This window comes from Typopeltis vanoorti, chromosome 10, assembly GCF_054136105.1.
Source record: "Typopeltis vanoorti isolate ZY-2024b chromosome 10, IOZ_Tvanoo_1.0, whole genome shotgun sequence".
Classification (NCBI taxonomy): domain Eukaryota; kingdom Metazoa; phylum Arthropoda; class Arachnida; order Uropygi; family Thelyphonidae; genus Typopeltis; species Typopeltis vanoorti.
Window position 1 is genome coordinate 62,200,210 of NC_143558.1, and position 13,014 is coordinate 62,213,223.

Consider the following 13,014-nt stretch of genomic DNA (forward strand, 5'->3'; position numbering starts at 1 on the left):
AGACTGGTTTCAACCCTTATTGAGGTCTTATCAGTGGGAGCCAGACCCAGAGGTGGTGATGCCAAGGTGGAAGCAATGGAGAAGTCATAATTATCTACACAAGTTGCCAAAAGATGTCTCACCTTATTATTAAATTACTCTGGATTTAGAGAAAAAACTTCCAACATTTAAAAAAATGTTGGAAGTTTTTTCCCATTTGGTTAGACTATAATAAATTTAGTTTAATCCTTTATCCAAGTGTAAATCCAGAGTAATTTAATAATAAGGTGAGATACCTTTTGGCAACTCATATAGGTAAATATGACTTCTCCATTGCTTCCACCTTAGTATCACTACCTCTGGGTCTGGCTCCCACTGACGAGACCTCAATAAAGGTCGAAACCGGTTTGGGAGTGGCCCTTCTCTTAATGCATAGCAGTATACATGACTGCAAGGAGATGTATTTTGCATTATGGGAGATACTAAGACAAACAGTGATGAGAGGTTGGTCCACCTTTACCATGAGTTGCCTCAGTCCTCAAGATACTTCAGGCACAAACTTTGTTTGCTTACACTTGGATAAAGGATTAAACTAAATTTATCTAACCAAGTGAGAAAAAACTTCCAATTATCTTTAATCCAAAGTATTTTAATAAGGTGGTATACCTTTTCACTTTTTTTATTTTTTTAATCAGTGGTCCTAACAGGCACTTAAGCACCCGTGACCTCTCCACGTATTCTTGAACTTCGCAAATGCAACTCGAGGATAAGGTGGTTAAGCCCTATGCCTCCCTGCTGTCATACTACTGACTGATTATTATCATCTTAATTCTCTTCAAAATAATGGAGAAAGTTACTAATAGTCAACTTCACAACTTAGATGCCCACAGCATTGATTCTACCAGTCTTGGTCTGTGATTAACCATGGATGGGTTTGGAGAAATGTGTGTCCCATTTCTACAGATGCACATGATAACAGGACCAGTTCGCCTGTACTGGGAGACGAAAAACCAGTTTCTGGGTGAAAAACTCCCTACCTCCATATGAGACCAGCTAACTCACCTTTCATCGAAAGAGACTAGATAAACGTTCCTGACATCACTGACGGAAATCAAACCCAGGTCTTTCCGACCGAAGCGCTTCGTCTATATTGACTGAGCTACAAAGGCTCTACCTTTTCACTACTTAGATATGGGAAATGACTTCTGCATTATGGCTCTTCCCATAATTCATAGTATTATACTGAAAGGATGTGTGCTATGCATTAGAGGATACTAATGCAATTATGTGAAGTCATCCTTTATCCAAGTGTAAGCAAACAAAGTTTGTGTGTGAAGCATCATTACTAGGCTACTTGTATATGAATTAAACAAGAATATAATTTGACAAGTATAATTTAATGTATAACTAAGTGAAAAAGGGGAGCTTAAGGGTCAAAGCTGTATAACTGAATTAACCTCACCTTCTCGTGGTGCACCCTGTTGGGTATCTACCTGGATACTGAACGAATGAGGACTGGTTGGCAATAGGGGATTTAGCCGACCAAATTGTATTCTTATTGGCTTAAACCAAAATACAAAATGATGGTACAACATGACAAAATTTCATGCCGGCTGGGGCGTCGTCGGGTTAAACAAGGCCTCCCATTGTTTTCACCAGGGAACCAAGGTGAAGAGCGAAAAGTCAGCTACCGGAACAAATCTGAAAAAACACCCCAACTCAACATCACCAGAGTTAAAGATCGGTACTATCAACATAAGAGGCCTGAATGGCAAAGAAATGGAGTTAGCTGAGGAACTAGATAAGTACCAGATCGACATAATAGGGGTGAATGAAACAAAAAAGACAAAAACCAGTGAGATTTTTCTGAGCAATAAATACAAAATGTTATATTCAGGCAATGACAATCAAGGAAAAGAAGAAGTAGCAATTGTATTCAACACTAAATACGAGGGTAATCTTCTTGAATGGCAGGCAGTCTCAAGTAGACTGATGTGGGCAAATACGAGAATGGGGAACTGGACAATGAGACTTATTTGTGCCTATGGTCCCACAGATGATTCTACTAAGGTAGAAGTGGAGAAATGTTTTGAGGATTTAGAGAAAGCAGCTGACACAATAAAAAAAAGGAAAAGTTGGTCCTTCTTGAGGATCTAAATAGCAGAGTAGGAAATGATTGTCAGAAATACTAAAATATATTGGGAAAATTTGGAGAAAAGAGCAAAGCTAATAATAATGGCAAATACCTGTTGGATTTCTGCTCAGGACATGGACTGGTTACTACTAACACCATGTTAGTAGTAACCAGTTTTAACACATTTTATCGTAACTGCAAGTATTTTTTATACAAAATAAGCAGCAAACGGAAAAGTAACAGAAGGTACTAATAAGCTGACTTCTACAGTACAACTCGTAAGTACCCATAGTCCATTAAATCTGCTATATTTTTCAACTAAAAAACAGCCACGTGAAAGCACTATGCCTACTCTCCGAAATAAAGATGGTGGTAACAAAAGCCAACAACGGAAGACTACCTCGAGTCCCGTCAGCATAGCATCGCCGATCCACAACAAACCGAATGACATTAAGAAGTGCCACAGCTGTGAAACAGAAGTCAAAGAAGGGAAAAAAGGTATATCGTGCGATTTCTGCTGCAACTGGATACATATTCCCTGCGGAAAAAAAAAAAAAAAACAGCCCTACTTCTGCACGATGTGCCTCCCTTCCATAAAACAGATACTAAACCTAGGCAAAAGAGTAACAAAACTCGAGCAGCAGCTTAATATCATGATCGATACCTTCTCCTCCAAAATTCGAAAGTTGGAAACTAAGCTCGAGATGCTCAACGATCAGTGCCCGACTACAAGTGCGCCCATGCCTGCTAACGAACTTCGTGAACTAATCACATTGGTACATGAGTCGCTCAAGGCCGAAAATAGGAAACTCAACACTGTTATCCTGAACTTTCCGACAGAAAACGGTAAATCCCTAAAAGAAGACATCGGCAAACTTGCAGAAGAATGCAATTTCGATCCCAGAAACATCAAATGCCATCGTATCGGACCCATAAACAAAAGGAAGGATGGAACAAACTATCCACGTCTCGTGAAAGTGACCTGCAACTCACCAATAAACACAACCAAACTTATAACAGCGATAAACAACAAGCTAAAGGACACTTGTCCCCAGTCACTCATACATGCTCAACCTGATTTAACCTTTGCCCAGAGAGAACAAAGACGCCAACTCCGAAAACAACTAGAAGAAAAACGCCAAAATGGAGACAACAGTTGGGTAATAGACTACAAACAATCCAAACTAGTACAAAAACCAAGTGGCGCCAGTAGCCACTAAGAACACCAGCATGCAGGCACTGCATAGGAAACGTGCAGGACCCTTGGGGTCAAATCCATGCCTTACAGAACCTTGCATATCCACTTCACCAACATCCGTGGCCTCAACTTTAACCTCAATAGCATCCACTACCACCTGCAGTCCACCAAACCCCACCTACTCTTTTTAACCAAAACTCAAATCCCACCTCCTCCCAGCACTATTCATCTCAACCTTCCTAACTACACTATTTAACTCCTTTCGACCCAAGGGTGGCATCTGTGCATATATCCGCTCTGACATACCCTGCCAGAGAACAACTAGCTTGGAATTGCCTGACTTCGACCTTCTTTGGCTGAAGATATCCCTCCCCCACTCAGTCAAATTCATCTGCTGTCTCTATCGCTCTCCTAACACCACCAATCACTCAGAGCTCTTTCATTTCCTCTCCTTAAAAGTTGATTTTCTCCAGTCCCACTCCCCAAACAGCGAAATCATCCTCTGGGTGATTTCAATGTGAATAACACCAACTGGCTTTCCTCTTCCAGTCATACAGATTCTGCAGGCAGAGATTCTGAAACATTTGCAGTCACTAATGACCTCATGCAAATTGTTCAAAAACCGACCAGAATACCAGATGACCCAAACCACTCCCCAAATACCCTAGATCTCATCCTTACTAATGACCCTGTCAAATATGCAGTGAATGTAGTAAGTCTCCTGGGTAATTCTGACCATAACTTAGTGCTTATCTAATCCCCCATGCAACAACGCCTACACAGTTACTCCAACACAAGAGTAGTTTGGCATTATAATAGTGCCAAATGGGACAGTCTCCGAGACTATGCTTCATTCCCATGGTTAGACTACTGTTTCCGGTCTTCCAGTCCAGACATAAGCACCAAACGCATCACCAAAGTGATCCTCGCTGGCATGAAAGCATATATTCCCCACACTACTCAGACCTGCCGTCCCTTAACTAAACCCTGGTTCTCCAAAAAATGTGCCAAGGCAGTACAAATGAAAAATCAGGCATACCACAACTGGCTCAAATCAAGAACCCCATCCTCATTCAATGCCTACACTGAAGCCCGAAACAAATGCAAGAAAACTATCAATACTTCCAAAGCAGATTCTGAATGGGCAAAAAGCAGGAAACTTGCAACCTGTCCAAACAGAAGCCATGCCTTTTGGTCCCTTGCCAAGGCAATTGGCCGTAACTTTTGCCCTACACTATTCCCACCTCTATCATACCCAGATGGCTCATTTGCAACATCACCCATAGAAAAAGCTAACCTCCTGGCATCACACTTTGCCTCCAATGCACACATAACTGACAATGGCAAATGCCCTCCAGTCATTCCAACTGCCCAACATACAATGCCCCCCCCCCCCATATCCTTTTGCCAAAAAGACATCACAAACCTGCTGTCTAAATTAGACACAAAAAAGTCTCCTGGCCCAGACGGAATTCCTCAAATTATTCTGAAGGTGTGTGCATCTGAACTAACTCCTATCCTATGTCACCTGTACACACTCTCTACACTCCACTGGTATATATCCCCAAACCTGGAAACTGGCCTATATTCAACCCATTCCTAAAAAGGGTGACAAATCACTGCCATCTAACTACCACCCTATCTCACTCACTTCAGTCCTATCTAAAGTAAAGGAAAAACTCATCAACTCTCAAATCCTAATCTACCTTGGAGGTATCCAGCTATTAAGCTACCACCAGTATGATTCCGCCAAAGCCGTTCAACAGGAGATCTGGACAAGCGCAATGGAGAAATTCGGCAAATCCCAAGTAGGTTGCATTTGATATCTTCAAAACTTTGACAGAGTCTGGCACAAAGGCTTACTAAGCAAACTCCCATCATTTGGACTGCCTCAGGACTTCTGCAAATGGATTGCCAGCTCCCTATCCTCTCCCATCCAACTAATGCTGGGGGTCCCTCAAGGCTCAGTTCTCTCACCGACCCTCTTCCTTCTATATATCAATGACTTACTTCAGTTGACCTCTAACCCAATACACAGTTTTGCAGATGACAGCACACTACATTCCTCCCTTTCATTTGACAAACTCTACCTCACAGAACTCACTTCAATCCACAGAACATCAACCGCCACTGCCCTTAATTCCGACTTCCAAGCCATCCTACGATGGGGCTTAGACAACCTTGTCAACTTCAATGCTAGTAAAACCCAGTTCTATCTTATTTCTCACAAAAAAGAACCACTTTCCCCCCCCAGCAATGTTTTCGATAACACTCAAATTCACAGACAAGATGAAATTTCTCTTCTCGGAATTACCTTGACATCAAGCCTCTCCTGGCATAAACACATCTCAATCATTGCATCCTCAGCTTCCAAAAAACTAGGTTTTCTCTTTCACTCAAGATACTACTTCACCTCTAAAGAGCTGTTAACACTATACAAGTCACAAATCCACCCAGCTCTCGAATACTGCTCTCATATCTGGAGCGGGGGCTCCAAAAAGCTCCCTCAAAATGCTTGACTCAATACAGAGGAGAGCAATTAGACTAATAAATGACCCATCCCTCACCAACTCTCTCCCCCCCACGTTCACATAGACACTTGGTCTCTGCAATCTGTATATTCTATAAATACTTTCACAGGAAAGGTTCATCTGAAACAGCATCAATAATTCCCCCACCCTGTACCAAGCCCATTGGAAGACGTACAGCTGCCACCCAACATCCTTTTACAGTACACCTCAAAACCCACAGAACAAGTTTCTTCTCCTCCTCATTCATCCCTGCCACTACAGTACTGTGCAACAGTCTTCCCCAACGAATACAATATACAGGCATTCAAATCAAATGTAAACAAGTTTCTCCTTTTACAACCCATCACCCATATACTGAAGTACTATAGGTTGACCAGCCAACCTCATGTATATGGGCCCAACATAAAAAAATATATATATATGGAGATTGTTGAAGAAGCTTAGAAATGGAGGTAAGAGTGCCTGTAAAATGAGTTAGAGATGATAAAGATGACATGAAAATGGGAGAAAAAGATATCCTTGAAGTATGGAGTAATTACTTCGAGAAATTGCTAAATGAAACAAACAGTGATAGCACAGTGGTAAAAAACACTCAACAGGTATACAGTCAGGAATACATATCCATACTTGAAGTAGAAAAAGCCATCAAAGGATTGAAATGTGGAAAGGCAGCAGGAGTAGATGATATTCAACCAGAAATGCTGAAGTATAGTGGTATAGAAGTCTTGCAGTGGTTGCACTGCATAGTTCAGAAGGCCTGGACAGAGGGACGAATTCCCGATGATTGGAGTAGAGCTTTCATAGTACCCATATATAAAAAGGGAAATAAAACTGAATGTGAGAATTACAGAGATATTTCCTACTGAGTGTTCCTGGTTAGATATATGCAAGTATACTCGAGAAACAGTTGAGAAGAATTGTGGAAGAGAAGCTTGGTGAAGAACAAGCTGGATTCAGGCCAAATAGAGGCTGTCATGATCAGATTTTCACCTTATGACAAATAGTTGAGAAATCATGGGAATATAACAGATCTGTATTTAAGCTTTGTAGATCTTGAAAAGGCATTTGACAAGGTGCCAAAAGAAAAGCTATTCAAAAACGCTACAGTTATATCGTGAATGGAACATTATATCAAGCAATACTTAGTCTTTATTTGAGTTGTAAGTCAGCAGTTAGAATTGAAGGAAGTACAGGAAGATGGTTTAATGTTAAATCTGGTGTGAGACAAGGATGTACATTATCCCCTCTGTTATTCATTATCTATATGGATCACATTATGAAGGAAAGTGGTATTAAACATGATATCAAAATTGGAGATGTTAATCTCAGCTCATACTTTATGTGGACGATGTTATACTTCTAAATAAATCCTCTACAAGATTCCCTGACTAAATTGAATAATTGTTGTAATAGATATGGTATGAAGGTCAGCAATAAAAAGACAAAGACAATGAAAATAGGTAGAATCGTTGAAAATGTCAACTGCGTTGTGAACGGAGAACCTGTGGAACAAGTAAAACATTTCACTTACTTAGGCACGATTTTTAGTGAAGATGGTAAATTAAATATGGAAATAGACAACAGAATCAATAAAGCTGGTATGGTGGGAAGTCAACTGAATAAATTCATATGGAATAAGAGAGAAATTAGTCGGAACACTAAATTAGATGTATACAAGACAGTGTTCAAATCAGTTTTAACTTATGGATCTGAGAGCTGGGTCAGAAGTAAAACACTTGACCAAAGACTAGAGACTGCAGATATGAGAATCCTGAGAAAGATTAGAGGCATGAACAGATGGCATCAATGACAATATCATATTAAAAACGAGGATATTAGGAAAGAACTTGACATTTATGGGTGAGGAAAGATTAGCAAAACAGGTGTTCTCTGCCAGGTTGGCAGGAAAACGACCTAGAGGAAGACCAAGATATAGGTGGATTGATACGGTACAAAGTGCCTTAGACGACAGAAATATATAATATTGGAGTTTTGACAAGTAACAGACTGATCTGGAGGAAAATTGCAAATAGGAAGTTAGTAATGATGTAAATTTTTCATGTAGTACTATCATATCCTGTACACTCCTTGAGGATACATGGCAGGAATTTTATGATGATGACTAAGTGAAAAAAACTGTATTACATAATACACATGGTACATAGCCTTAGTCGTTGCAGCTGTGATTCCAACTGACTCATCTTTCTACATATATTTGCATATGTCACAGTTCCTTAATAATGGTATAGATCCACTCCTCTCTAAATCTATTTTAAAAAAAAAGTGTCTACTTGGTTCCTCTTCATTGTTAAATTTAGCTGATTTTTTGCTCCTCCTCTTCATTCATTCATTCATTCCCTCTCTCTCTTCCTCACTGTCCTTCAGAACAACCTTCCATCTTATTTATGTCTCCATGGAGTATAATCTGCAGATTTTAAAATCCAAATGTTAACAAGTTTCTTCTACTATTATAAGAAAAATTATCTTTTCTTATATAAAATAAAAAAAAACAGTTTCATTAATTTTCAATTGCCATATGGAAACCAGGTAGATCAGTGAGATAAGATGCTGTGGACACTTATGGTAAAGAGATGCACAAGAACGGTTAAAATGAAAGAAGCATGAAGAGGCATTCATCCAGCAGTGGACTGAAGAAAGATGCTGATAATGATGGATTCACCATTATGAAATTTTGAGGTTTAAGATTGTTTCTTAGGATTTCAGTATATTCTCTATATGTATGCCAAATATCTACTTCCCATAATGGTGCTGCATCTCATCTCATCTTTCTTTTTATCCTTTTACTTTGCAGTGTCAAGGGTTTGTTAATCATTGGACCTCAAACCATTCACAGGATAAGGTGGTCAGTCCTATGCTCCAGTGTATCCTATGTCCTGTAGTGTTGAGTTCTCAAGGCCCGGTTTGCCTACTTTTGTGAGATGAAAAACTCCAGGATAAACTGGGGGAAAAACCATGCGGTCCACGTTCAAGACCGGCTAACTTGGCTATGGCTGAGGAAGATCCTTCAAGCTCCTCATGTCACCGGCAGGAAATGAACCTAGGACACTCCTTCCTCAGGCATATGGTTGCAAAGCACAGAGCCAGGTGAATGGAACTATTCTGTTTGCAAGATGTATAATATTCCTTATCTTCTATAGATAAAAACATAGTGAAGCATCATTTATGATTTTTGGTTTCTCAATTAACAATATTTACTAAACAATACTCACTTTATAAATTATGAATATGAAATTATAAACATTATAAATAATGATTTATTATAATAAATTTTCTTACCTCAAGTCTTGAGGAAATGGACATGTTTTTCAAGAAAGTCTCCTGTGTGACAGGTCCATATGTTAATGCTAAGATAGACACAAGAAATATGTTCAATATTAACAATGCTTGTTAAATTTCAAATGATTTCAAAAATATTAAATTAGTAAACTTTATTCTGTGATCATTAAATGTTGGTGTTTTGATATATAAGTTATGAAATACCAATATTGCACACGTAAAGTCATGATTTTAAATTGTGGCTGATGCAACTAAGGCTACCAAAGTCAGTGTATTATGTCTATAAATTGTGTATGTTCTTCTGGTTGGTTTGCCTGTTTTGCAGGACAAAAATTCAAATTTGTTTCTAAATGGTCATATCATAGGTTTTGGCCTTCTAAGATGGCACAATTAACTGAATTAACCCAATTAGATCTTGGTCTTCCATTAGATCTTTTCCTGCCATCAAAAAAATTTTTTTTTGTTAATCTTTCCTCTATCATTCTGTTTAAGTTACCCTACTACTTCAGATGCTATGTTTGCACATTTCTGAATATTAATGATGCCAAGTTCCTTTTTAATATCTTCATTTTTAATATGATTTTGCCATTAGTCATCAATACATTTTCCTAATGTTTATCAGAACTCTCTCTTATCTCAGATTTTCAGTCTTTAACACGTTCGCTGCCACGCTACTTGGGCAGTTTGTTCCCGCACACCAAGCGCTTTCGTGTCTTCAAGGTCACTACGAGTAATCTCGTAGCTGGCTTATCAGACAGAATTTTGTTTCATACGCCAACTACGAGTAATCTCGTATCACCCCCAACCATATATTACATGCACTGAAGAATGTGTTTATTGCGTCTAGTCTCTAAAAACCTTCAGTTTTGCAAGGACCAATAAAAGAAAACTTACTGATAATGAATTAGAAGCTTATGCTAATATGAGCGATGATGAATTTAATGAATTCATCATCGTAAATGGAAGGATAAGAGGGAAGTTCTTTCCATTTCAAATATGCACAAATTTGAAATGGTTGAAGCATAAAATCGGAATGGTAAAATTCAATTAAAACCAAATATCGTTAGGGACTATAATTTGGGTATGTCAGGCATCAATCTTTCTGATCACATGATTTCTTACTATTCCTCCTTACGAAAGACAATTAGATGGCCAAAGAAACTGGCAATATGCATTTTTGATAGATACATTCAAAATGCGCATCAATTTTATAATATAATTACTGAAAACGCAATGACTGCATTAAAATTTAGAGATCAATTTATCTCAGTTTTTGTTGGAATGGATGAGCTTACAGCATCACAGATTATCAGCAGGATTCGGGATCTTCATTATTTGGAAATTTTACCACCTACAGAAAAAAATATTCGCCGATAAAGCCATGCCGAGTATGTACACGAAAGAAACAACGACGCGAAACACGTAATTATTGTCCTGTTTGCCAGGAAAAACCATCATTGTGCGTGGAAAATTGTTTTAAAGTGTATCATTCGTAATTTGAATAAATTGGTTTTTATTTTATTGATTTCATTTTATAATTTTTATTGATTTTATCAGTTTTAAATTGATTTACAAATTACGTGTTTACTACAGATTAGCTCGCGCTTAGCATAGGAGGTTGGTAATCGACATATGAGTATATTCGTAGTTGGCTTCTGAGGCACATATATAATATACTATATTTTAGTTGAAATTATTTCGCTTCTATCAAGCCCCCAGACGTGCTCTCTGCTTTATTCAGAATCCAAGGGTCCAAATTAACATAATTATACTAAGGGTTAACTCATGTTTGGCATAGGAGGTCGGTAAATCGACATACGAGTATACTCGTAGTTGGCAGCGAACGTGTTAATCAACTGTTTTTCAGACCATAGGTTAAAACTGGTTTAACCAATGAACTGGCCTTGATGGGTATATACATTAATAATTACATGGATACAAGATCCATGAAAGATAATATAACCTTTGGATACCTATAGAAATATGGATACAAAACTTATATTTTTGATATATTTTATCTTTGTGGCTGTTTGGATGGTTAAACAGTCTGATAATACCCTTGTATATTGCTAATTTATTGTTTTAGCTAATTTCTCTTTTATTCCATATAAATTATTTGGCATTGACCATTTGCATTTCACCATCACAGCTTTGTTTATCTATTTCCATATTTATTTTCAATCTTCACTCAAATTATGTCAAAATAACAAATGTTTTACTTTTCTGTAGGTTTCTTTGTTAGGAGTGGAGATGTTTTCCATTTTCCTGTCTATTTTTTCAGTTTTAGGCTTTATATTGTAGATTTTCATATAAAATTTAGTTATTCAGCTTAACTAATGAGACCCGAAAACATGTACTGGAGTTATTTAGGATTGACATCCTCTGCTGAAATATGTGATTCTAGTAGTAAGACTTATACGTTGGTTAGACATAACTGGTAATTAATTTACGGAATTAACAACGCATATAAAGTATATTAATTAAAGATAACTTTAATGAATCACTTCTATATTTCAGCAATGTCACATTGCCATCTTCAGGAACATAAAGATATGGTATGTGCACTAAGGAACTAACAAAGCAAATGAGGAAGAAAGTAAGAAACTAATTTTGTTCCTAAAGTCCTAATGGTGCCCTCTTGCGGGCTAATTTGGTAGTCTTGGCAGTTGGGCTGAAGTTCTCATAATGAAAGTCTCCCAAATTTGGGGCAGTTTCATGCACCCAAATTTGTTGAGGTTAGGAACGTTTTTTAGAGCTGCTGAAGATTCTTTGAATAATCTTTCGTATTTAAACTTGCTGCGATGGATTATTTTTGTTTTCTTCCAATGAATTTTATGGTGGGTATCTAAGGCATGGTCTGCCAGCCCAGAGCGGCTGTACTGGTGAAACCGGATGTAGTCTTGGTGTTCTGAAATCCTGATATTTGTTGTTCTGCCTGTTTGGCCAAAGTAGGACAATTTGCAGCTGCAAGGGACCTGGTATACACCAGGTAGGTCTAGGGGAAGTGGTTGGTCTTTGGTAGAGCAGATAAGGGATGCCAACTTTTTATATGGTCTGTAACAGGAAGTAAGGTCATATTTTTTGAGGATATTAGTTATTTTTTCAGAGGTGCCCTGGATGTAGGGAATAGTGATAGACTTGGTGTAGTCTTTATTGTGGAGGGGGGTTGTGGTTTATAGGTTTTAGTATTTTTTGGATTTTTTTGGGGTTATAGCCATTGGCTAAGAAAGTGTTGAGGATGTGGTTTAGTTCCATAGTCAGGGCCTTGTCATCTGAGCAGATTAATTTTGCCCTGTTATATAGTGTTTTTATCAGCCCATATTGTTGTGAGGGGGGATGGTGGGATTGCTGATGAATGTATCTGCCAGTATGGGTGGGTTTTCTGTAAACAGAGAAAATCAAAGATCCATCAAGCTGGCGAGTGATTAAAGTGTCTAGGAAGGGGAGGGTGTTGTTTTCCTCTTTTTCTAAGGTGAACTGGACTCTGGGATGTTGGTTGTTTAAGTGTGTTAGGAAGGAGTGGAGTGTGTCTGAGCCATGTGGCCAAATAGCAAACACATCATCCACATAACATTTGAAATATGTGATCTGTCAGTCGTGTATAACAGCTCAATCAGCAAAGAGTTTACACATTTAAGACAGGGTTGGACAACTCACTTTTCTTGGTAGTATGGCAGGATAATGTGCTTCTTAACTTTTTATAATGAAAAGTTTTAATAAAAAGAGGGAGATGCTACTGAGACCTAGATTATCAAGGTCTTTCAATATATCTCCAGGATGTGGTATAAACTTTATCCATGTTCAAGAAAACAAACCAGATGTTCATGTTTCAGGAATGCATCTCGAGAATCTCTGACTGATGTCTCTAAACAGAT

General features: G+C 38.3%; 1 protein-coding gene across 1 annotated transcript in view; it reads right to left on the reverse strand.

Annotated features, from left to right (window-relative positions):
• The window catches only part of LOC150102459 (protein arginine methyltransferase NDUFAF7, mitochondrial-like), a 149,752-nt gene that overhangs the window by 16,718 nt on the left and 120,020 nt on the right, over nucleotides 1-13,014 (reverse strand). The window contains exon 9 of the mRNA XM_090399592.1: nucleotides 9,140-9,207. Within this exon, the coding sequence (XP_090255718.1) occupies nucleotides 9,140-9,207 (68 nt within the window). The remainder of the gene's footprint in view (nucleotides 1-9,139; nucleotides 9,208-13,014) is intronic.